The 10,551-nt window shown below is 39.6% G+C and overlaps 1 protein-coding gene across 2 annotated transcripts; it reads right to left on the reverse strand.

Annotated features, from left to right (window-relative positions):
• Window positions 1-713: 713 nt before the first annotated feature.
• Window positions 714-8,196, reverse strand: skor1b (SKI family transcriptional corepressor 1b). 2 transcript variants are annotated; one of them, XM_031866679.1, is made up of 8 exons: window positions 8,009-8,196; window positions 5,788-7,529; window positions 5,345-5,438; window positions 5,125-5,229; window positions 4,947-5,006; window positions 4,496-4,570; window positions 2,071-2,145; window positions 714-1,354 (listed from the first exon to the last, which is right to left on the reverse strand). In XM_031866679.1, exons 2-8 carry the CDS (start codon window positions 7,510-7,512, stop codon window positions 1,260-1,262), a joined length of 2,229 nt encoding a protein of 742 aa, XP_031722539.1. In that variant the 5' UTR covers window positions 7,513-7,529; window positions 8,009-8,196; the 3' UTR covers window positions 714-1,259. The 2 variants fall into 2 exon arrangements, with proteins under 2 accessions (XP_031722539.1, XP_031722534.1); XM_031866674.1 differs by having other exon boundaries at window positions 714-1,357.
• Window positions 8,197-10,551: the final 2,355 nt, after the last annotated feature.

Consider the following 10,551-nt stretch of genomic DNA (forward strand, 5'->3'; position numbering starts at 1 on the left):
AGCTTACACAAAGATACAACTGACTGCGGTTTGAGATAGTACATTGTGTTTCTTCTTTTTCAGTTGTATTTCATCTAACGATTAATCGATTATTTCATCAGTCATTAACATGAAATAAATGACCAACTATTGTGGTAGTCACTTACATAATCAAGCGCAAATGGTTTTGCAAATGGCTTTGCTGGTCACCTAAATGTGAGGATGTGCTACTTTTCTCTATTTTATATCACTGAATATTAAATAGGCTATTCGTGTTTTGGACAAAAATTACAATTTGAAGATGTCACAACAGGATCTGAGAAGTTGTGTTGACTATTTCCTTCTATTCCTGACATTCTATATTCTTAACAATCTGTAGTCTAATCAATTAATGGATCAAATAAATAGCTATTAGACAGTGAAAATAATCATCATGGCATTTTTTCGGAGGCCAATGGTACAGAAAATAAAACTTAAATTATAGTGTTTTCTCATGGATAGCTTCTTGTTTGTGGCGCTAAACAAACAAATAGCCTCAATAATTCAACACACAGAGGTGAAGGTTTCACATAAATTCAAAGCCTGAGCAAGTTCGATGCTCTCCTGAGAGAAATGGGACTCAAGAAAGGGAATTACGCACTCAGGGCAAGAATCCACATTTCTTTCAATAAATTAATTTATTCATTAGCGATGAAAAGAAATATTAGGCTACATGAACAAATAGGTTACTCTTAATAGTATATGTCGCTACTTTCAATCTCGCGGGTCACCTAATTCAGCCTACTAACTCCAGTGTTTTGAGAGACAAATAGGCATGGTTTGACCGCTACAAATAATTATATTGTAGGCCTATTGCAATGCACACGGTTTTTATGGTAATTCATTTGTTTAAAGTGCATTACATCCAAAGGAAGCTATTGGTCTGCAAATAAGAACACAGCAAAATAAGTAGGCCAATTCACAATACAGGATAAGGATCAATGAATTGGCTAGTCAAAGCTGCGATTATTGACAAAAAAAACAACGAAATAACAACCTATAACTATTACAAGATACATACATTGTCATTGCACTTTGCCACAAATAATAAATATCATCAATGGTATAATTTCAGGAAAACAAATTACACTGTATACAAGATGGTGACATAAATAGTGAGGGTGGAGATACACATGTTATAATATCACAAGTCTTCTTTTAACTTGATTCCTCGGAAGTTTTCCATGGTTTGACAGGAACTGTATATGTGTCCTTCTAATATAAATGTGCTATAATCTGATTCAGGGCGGTAGCAGAGGAGATTTGAAGGAGCAGGATCCGCTGCAGTGGCGAGGAGTCAACATCTTACACGAAAAATGGTGTAAAGCGTCGTGAGCTTCTATGAAGAAGGAGATAAAACAATCAATAGTGTACGTGCACGTGATGGTAAATCGGTCTATATGGAAAAGCATATTAAGCTACAACACACAATTGATGTATTTGATAGGCATGTTGAGTCAGTTACATAATAATAGGATCAATTGATTGAAGTTCATGCTCCAAAAATGTTTGGATCGTCGAGTCTGACAGAAAGGTAATCTGCCAAACTGGCTGCTATTCCACCGATTTTACAATTACTTTTTAACTTCTGCTGAACAACACGAATTCTCTTTCTTGGTCCAACTCGCTGCATAAAGCGTCCAGAGACTGGATAATGGTGGTAGATGCACACTGAGCTGCAGGTAATCAAATTAAATCTTTGAAAGAAATGTTATCTTTATTTGAAATTTCCATTACGTTATAGGTTCATGTATGTATTTAATATGGTAATGTATGTCTTTATTTAATATGTGGAACACATTGATTACAGGTCAAATGTGGAAAAATGAGAAATGTTTTCCACATAAATGCAAGTGATTCGCGTGAATTTAACGGACTTTGCGTATCAAAACAGTAAATGATAGCCTACAGACAACCCACGCAAATCCTTGCTATAGTATACACAGAGCATTTCAAGCATGTAGTCTGTCATCAATCACGTCGGTAAACATGCCACAGTAAATCTGTGAATCCACGCTGCTGTATCCGCTCCCTCTGCTTTATTTCTCTCACCTCTGACGATGTGAAGCTGCTGAACCATCTCCTCTCTGTAGGAAAGTTCCCTTTTCATTTGATCCTGAAAATTATCTGTGAAACAAATGGCAGATTTCAATCAGTAATCCAATACCACAACCATTTCACACACAAGGCGTTAATTTAGCTACTATACATACTTTATACTAATATACTAATTTATACAAATGTTGTTCTGACATTTGTCATAAATAGTCTGTTCATATGAAAATAAAAACGCACCTTAAAAATAATAGAAATAATCACAGGGAGTATGAGGTTAGTTGGATGAAGTCCTCCCGATAGATTCTTGCTTATAACAGATTAATAACATTGATAACACTTAAAGAGGTCCATTCCGAAGATTCACCAGCCTCTAGGGGGCGCTGTTCTCAAGATAAAGCAAGAAACCAGGTACCGACCTCATCGAGAGGGCTATAATTAAAGCAACGCCATGTGTGGACATACTTGCATTTATGTTTTATAATGAAGATAAGAAATTCGAATTTTTAAAGATAATTCAGTTTAGAATAATTTAAATTAAAAAAATATTCAAACTCATTGCTCGGTGTCAGAAAATTTTGTAACAAATGCAACAATGAGAGTTTAAATAAAGTGTAAATGAAAAACAGTTTGTAAAACAAGTTCTACTCTAATCTATTTTTTAAAGTAAAAATCGAAATATGTCCAAGACCGGTTGAGACACGTGTGCTGATGTTGTAATCGACATGCTTTTGTTAGTATTTTAATTGTATCTTGTTTGCAGACTATGACTTGATCCTATAACAACCCACCTTGTTGACAATTAAGAGTATAAAAGAGAATAAATGTAGAACGGAGGTATTTGCACTCTGTCTAACGCAACAGATTAAAACAGTTGTGTTGTCTTGTCACTAGATTATGATTTGTGTTTTAATCAAACTCCAATTGCTGGATCCAAATACTGCAATGAATGCATAAAGATAATGAAAGTAAGACTATTTGAATATGCATGTTAAATCCACCATACAGCTTTAAATTAGGCATCAGGAACTGATATCCTAGAAATTATGAAATGATATCCAAAATCCAGTAGTAGTAGTAGTAGTAGTAGTAGTAGTAGTAGTAGTGAGTATGAGATGAATTTGTAGAGAACCAAATGTACTTTGATTTTCTGAATTCATTTCTAAGACAGTCTCCTTACTTTGACATATGTGATGTTGCACAAAGGTGAGACAAAATAAGTATAATTTCAAACAATACACGACATGTCATATTTGAGATATTTTTGCTGGTGAAATGATGAGTATCCCGTATGATGTTTAGGTGTATATGTTTAAACCCAAAGATGATGCAGACTGATCTGCATTGCACGGGCTGGTCGAGTAACGTAAACACTTTGAGAAATACTTTGTAAGACCTTTGTACAACATAACAGAGTACTCTGTTGTTCACTTAGATCCGAGATTTTGCACAAATAAATGAAATTGTACAAACTAGTACTATCTTTAGGAAGTATACGGCTGACTTTTGTCCCACTGTTCTGATAGACCAGTTCTGTGCAGCACATCCATTCTCCATTTTAATGAGATTCTCAAATAGCTTTCTAGAAAAACAGAATGTGAAAACAGTTGAGTGGGTGAGACGTTTTCAAGCATTTTGGAGAGAAGGTGTTTAGGAGTTACTGTCAATAAAAAAAATACTGGAGCAGTCAGAATGTGAGTGTTTCATCCTGCAATTCACCTGAGATTCATATGAAGCCCTCTTGATGCTTCTCCTGGATGTGGATACAATTCTCTTTTAAGAATTAAGATCTCTGTTGAGTTTGTATGCATACAAATGCAGATATTCTGAAAGTATGCATTGCACACAGAATTTTTTGTCACACTTTTCATTGTGTTGCCATTCTAAGCAGCTTAATATCAAGTTACTTTTATCCTCAACTTGTTTTTTCACCTTCTTTTTTAATTTTCTGTATGTCGATATTTATTTAAAACAAGTTTTATAACCATGTTTCTGTTGAGTCCCAAAATAAAAAAAATATCTGCACTTTCTTCAGCTATTTTCTAAAGATGCGTGGATGTTTTTGGACCGAAGGTTAATAGTTGCTGCATGAAATAATCCTCTCAAATCATTGTTAAAAGGGGTTTTGAAAGCACCTCTTTCCAAGGTAGTGTGTCCCTTAACCACTTAGCATTTTTGGAAGAACGGTGCCCTTTAAAATATTGTTTTGCTCTGCAGAGAGGAGCAGATGCATGCTACTGTTGAGGTGGATTTGGTCGTGGCATGATGGCAGGGGTTCATGTGTTGACCTGACTCACAAACATGACAGGCGAGCAACACTTAACATTGACCAGAAGGACTTTTGAGTCTCTGTCTGTTAAATCACTGCTGTGGTGATAAAAGCCCAAATAGTGGAAAAGCACGGTTGCAGAATTTAGCTTACCTTTCAAGTTTTGAAATTCACGTTCCAGCTTTTTCCTCAGCTCAACTTGCTCTAACAGCTGCTTCTGTAGTTCCTCTAAAAAGCAGACAAAAATAGAGGACGTTGGAGGAGGAGAATAGGGTACAGCAGGATTCCTTCTAGGACAGTTTTCTATTTTTAATGACAGTGATGAGGACACCATCATCATTTACATCGACTATTCAGAGCAGGTCTTCCTGGGCCTGCAGTAAAAAAAATAAAACGTAAAAAAACATCGCCTTTTATGTTTTTGGGGACGAATGCCAAATAATCTGCCTCAAGGCAAAGCAGAGAAAGAAAATATACGTTTTTAGATAACAATAATAATAATAGCAAAATCAATATTCATAATTATATCAATAATATTATTTTTATTTTTAAAGAAGCTTGTTATCTGTCAATCATTATATCTAACGGTAAGACATCGTCTTACCTTTTGCCAGACTTTCTATGGCTCTTTGTGATGGCAGAGCTCTGGCTGGCGCGTCCTCGCCTGAATACACAGAAAATAAATTATATTCCTCTATCTGGAAAAAGTAGACCCAGAGCCGATTTCTTGAAACTTACTCATAACAGAGAAAATCCAACTCGCTGACCTCGATGTAACTTACCCTCATCCGGCTCTTGCTGGTTCTCATCACTGCTTTGTTCATTAAAAGATTTCGTTTCGATCTCCTCCACTGTGGAAGACGGCTCTTCTTTACTTGCACTCTCATCTTAAGAAAAAATAAATCGATGTAATTTGTAACCTCTTTCTTTCTTTCTTCTTTTTTATTTTTTATTATCGTTTTTACAGCAAAATGTTTTTACAAAAACAGAAAAAAGTCTAACCATTTGTTGTAAGTACTCCAGTCTTGTAATTCGCAGGTCTGAATTGATAGGGACTGCTCCTTTGTTGCAGCTCACCCCTCTCCGGTGTGTACACCTAAAGAAGACAGAATCACCACTTCTTTGAACTCTTAAAATTGCAAGAGGTTTGGCAAAAATAATTAGAATTAATCCAAAAAATAATAATTAAAAATATACTCTAAATTACAGTGTGTACATTTTTATTTAAAGGATTGATTTATGTTTCTCTTTTTTTCTAAATGCTGAGGACATGCTGTTTGTTGCTGCTGTTACACTGTTTTAACATAAATTTCACATTTCGTCACAAGAGCACAAATATATCTGTTTAAAAAAACACACAAGCCAAGGAAAGAAACCCATTTGCAGACAACTTTAGAGAGATAATACAGCTTATTATGGCCATGTTTCAGTTATAAGTCACTCACTTCAGTAAAAGACGCAGCTATGTGGGTCTCTGATGACTGTTTGTTTTGCAGTTCTCTGTCAGAGGACTGGGCCACGTGGAGGCTCATTTTCTGGGAAGCAACCAGACTGCTCTCCTGCAGGCTCTTGGATTCTGAGCTGTTTGATGAAACGCTGTGGGCCAAGCTTGGGGGAGTCCGAGGACACACCGAGGACAGAGTCCGGGAGTCCTCCTCCTCCTCTGGTGTTTTATTTGTCTCCACGTCCACGTCCGGCTCGCCCTCGCTGTCCACGCAGGGGGACATGGACCGGTAGCTCGAGCTCTCACTCAAAAAATCCGGCGATAAATAGCCGGTGCGACACCCGTTGTAAGCGCCCCTGTTGCCGTACAGCTTGGCGATGCAGTCGGCGTCTTTAATAACGGGTCTGAACGCGGAGACGTAGCTGATTTTCCGGGGCGCCAGGGTCATCCCCTCCAGCGGCCTCGCCTCGTCCCCCGACTTGTCGTCTTCGTTACGCGTCGACTGAGTACTGGAGCACCGGTCGTTGTCAACCATGCTGTCTTTTGACGTGTTGGTGCTCCGGTCGCTGTGCTCGGATATGTCCATGTCAGTCTGTCTCGGAGGACACAGCAGCTCCGGTGGAGGTTTGTGCTGAGTCTGGGGGTACGGAGGCATGGGCAGCGCGCCCGCCGCGGGCCAGAACATGGGGAAGGGGTGATAGGCGCTGTCCTTGGTACCGGGCCACAGGACACCCGGGAGGCCCGCTTTGCTTTGCTCTCCCAGCACGCTGTCGTCTTTCTTCTGGCACAGGCCGAACGCTGGAAACCCGTACGGATGAGGGAAGAGCGGCGGTGGAATCTTTTGCAGCATCCCGAAGCCTTTACTGGGCACGGGGATGACTGGGTAGCTGCGGGTGCTCGTCATGCCGCCCCGGTTGTCCTCGCAGCTGAGGATCTTTGCAGGTATATCAGGTGAGTCCCGGGGACGGTTGTGTCCATGTGATTTAAATGAAGAACCGGACTCTGACCCGCTGCCTGGCAGCGTCCTCTTGCGACTGCCCCCATTGAACATGGCCTTCACGTCTTCCCATGCGTGTAGTATATCTGTCTGCCCCCCTTTATCTGATAGTTTGAGATGCCTCCTCCAAGAATTAAAATTAGCTGCGTCTGGCTGAGTGTACTTGGACTCTGGCGTGCGATGCGAATGGAATATGAATTTATTTGGAGAAAAATACATGTTGCAATAGGAGCACTTGATGCACTTGGCCCTGGAGCTGTTGTATCTGGCCGGGATGAAGTTGCCCCGACTCCCCCAGGCGCATTCGTGGGAAACATCAAAGGCAAAATTTTCTGGAAGTTTAGGCGGCGCATGAGCTCCTAGGAATGACTTGCATAGTCTCTCGGCCTCGCGTTTAGTGATCATCCCGCAGCGCCTGGAGGAGATTGGCATTGCACCGGCTCTCCGCAGGATCTCCAGCTGGACAGGAGTGCACTGGACGCAGGTGATTCCCAGCGCAACACGCCGGTTGTGTATCTCGTTATAGCTGTAAGTCTTCAACAGCGTGTTAGATATCTGTGCAAGGCAAAGTCTCTCCTGGCCATCTATCACCAAAGACACTATCGGTATTCCGTACAGCACCGTCGCCCCGACCTGGTTGGGCTTCAGGTTCTTGGTGCTCGTGTAGGAAAGTTCTTGCTTGGAGCTTGGCGAAGAGCTGGAGTCTCGTCCCGCAGGTATGGAGTCCATCCTTGGAGGCCTGGAAGCTGCAGAGACGACGTTCGTCATTAATATGTGCGATTTGGCCATATCATAATAGCCTCAAGTTAAGCTTTATAAAAACCCATTAATTGAGCTTGTTAGATCATTATTTGATGAGCTGCTAAACATGGCAACAGAAAGGACAGACCTTTATCTTTAGAGAATTGCACGAACTCGAATTGTTTTTTAATTTCTGGACCAAAATAAGAATACAACAAGCTCGTTATTAAGCAATATGTCTGTGAATTGTTGATGGGCAAAGTATATGTTCCCTGCACTTAAAACTCCACTTACTTTAATTATTTATATTTGCCTGCAACTTCCGCCTTTTTTACGGTCAACAGCAGGTTTAAATTCTGAATAATTGCACGTTATAATTTCAACAGACTGAGCGTGAACATTTTTTTTATAAGCTAATAGATGCATTAAAGCCATGACACAAACACAGGCTGTGCTACCTTCGAAATCAGTTTCCAAAACTCACCTTTAATTTTCCTCTCCGTCGTGAATTAGAAAGCTGTGATCAGGTGAAAGTCGCATGCGATGAGAAGTGTGTGTTGGAGGACGTAAAAGATGTTTGCTTGAGGAGTGGGACGCAGTTGTCCGTGCAACACCGCCTCCCTCCTGCTCACTGTCCTCCCCTCACTCTGCTCCGATGTGGGTGTGTGCGGATGGTTTGTGTTGCGCGAGCAGCAGCAGCAGCAGTGTCCACATGGCATACAGACTGTAGTACAGCCCCCTCCCTCCACGACACACACAGCAATCAAGTGACGGCGAAACTTATGGCGAGGCACTCCCACTCACACAGACTATAGTCTGCGTTAACTATGGATTCATGACCAATGAAGACGGTTTGGTTTGCGTGTTTGGTCTTGTAGCAGCCTGCAGGTCTACACATAGGTTTATGAATGTCTAAAATGATCCCCCAAAAAAACAACAAAAAACAGTAGGTTAACTAAACATGTTGCTTAATGCAGCCTATATGTTCAAATATATTCCAAATTAAAAATAAAACATGAATCTATTACTCAGCAGAGCACTGTTGGCCACATTGCATTTAATACATTATTTTGCACTTTCCTGTTGGAAAAAAACAAACACGCGCAATGTAATTGACATTATGCATGGAGGAGGCTGGGGTTTGACACGCCGCTAAAAACAGCACGGACCCACCGACACATTGTTGTGCGCATGGAGTCAGGGCCCGCTGATGAATACTGCGCGCAGGCCTTCAACACGTGCTGGGTTCCCACGGATTCATCGTTTACGAGCAACACTTCGCCTACATGAGTTTTGACAATAACCAGCTGCTCTAAAGGTCACTCTCTGCGATCTGCGCTTTGTTTTGTTTTCTGCGAGTCGAAAGAAAAAAAAAAAAGATCAGAGAACAATGCGGACAGCCTCACAGTATAAGCGACGGGCATTTCACTTTTTAAAGTCAATAAAGCTTTGGGTGAATCATTGTAATTTGGCAGCACGCGCGTTGCCAAGCGCTGATGTAATATTGATGAAGGAAACAGGACACGTTCCGTTTGTTCCGATGGACTTCAGTGGGACAGAGTGGGACAGCAGTAATGACAATTTGTTCATCCTTATTCACTTATTTCAAGAGAGGAGGATATTGTTAATTTGAATTCAGGCAGCATAGGCTACATATATCTGGCGATTGGCTAATTTCAAAATAATAACAATACGTCTGGTCTAATAAAACTATAATTTGATCGTAAAACAGTTATGCTGCTAAATGTAAATCGAAATGGTAATGAACAATTTTACTGTTATTCGCCAAGCAATAAAAAATTGTTGTCAAATCGTATTCTAAAATGAAAATGTGAAACCTTTACGACTTAATGCTTAAAATGTGATTTGTTTTTTCTTTGTTAGGGAAGAAAGAATATCATGAAAAAAAAAACAGTTTGCTATCTATTTGCCTTTGGGATTACACACGTTTTAAACATTGATCTTGGTTCTAAAAGATTCAGTGTAAATCTTATATGAAAATGCATAAATGAGCAGACTGTGATCCAACTTGAGGCGTGTCTGCACGTCAAAAGAGAAAATTCAAATCAAGCAGCGATATCTACTCCATCTGCTACCTATCGATTATTGAACGGTATAAGGCCTGGTAAACTTTGATTGTCATCAACACAAACATCTTAAATAAAAGTACTTTTTGCTTTCAGATAAATTCAAAACTTTATTGACAGTATGAAAGACTCCAACTGGAATGATCTAATGTCTGTACACCTAAAGAGATTGTAAGTAGACCCTTAAAATCAATACATTTGCATATTTTTAAACTAAAAGTAACATTCAGAAACTCATTCACTGTTGGAAGAGGTGTAATATGAGGGTGCGAATAAGTGACAAAAGTAACCCAAGAAGTCAATAAGGTCATTATAAGGCTAATGCTTATTCTACCGTTTTTTGCATGGGAGAACAGCTCATTTAAAAGTGTGTCTGCATTAATCACAGTGCTGCATCAAAGTATGATAATCACCTGAACACTCTATTAAAATAAAAGTGCCAGCCCAGGGGAAATCTTACCTTACTCTTTAATTGTTTTGAGGCTTTGATAGGCTTTTTAATCTAAGATTAATTTATGCATTCTTAAATAACTCTACATATGATTAATAAGCTTGAAAATTAAAAGGAGACTGAAGCAATTATAACAAGTGGTTGGTCATCACCTCATTAGATGGTATTAGAAAGATGCAGTTTGTGTTTGTGTTTGTGTGTGCGTGTGTGTGTGTGTGTGTTTTTGCCTGATTGCATATCATAAAAATGAACAGTGGAATTCAAAGAACAGAGAAAAATGTGGAAAACATGTTTGATGACAATCACAGGGAAAAGTGCTGTTGGCTAATTATTCTGGATCTTTCTAATATGCTGGATGAGTCACAGTTATTCATTAGAAACTTGATATACATGACTTATTCTAACCGGCTTACTGTCACATTTAGCAGCACAGAGCCTAATCAAGATCAACTCAAGACTGTTCAAATCATTCAGTGATGACCCTGACTG

Source organism: Anarrhichthys ocellatus, unplaced genomic scaffold (assembly GCF_004355925.1).
Source record: "Anarrhichthys ocellatus isolate YVR2014 unplaced genomic scaffold, GSC_Weel_1.0 scaffold2, whole genome shotgun sequence".
Taxonomy (NCBI): Eukaryota; Metazoa; Chordata; class Actinopteri; order Perciformes; family Anarhichadidae; genus Anarrhichthys; species Anarrhichthys ocellatus.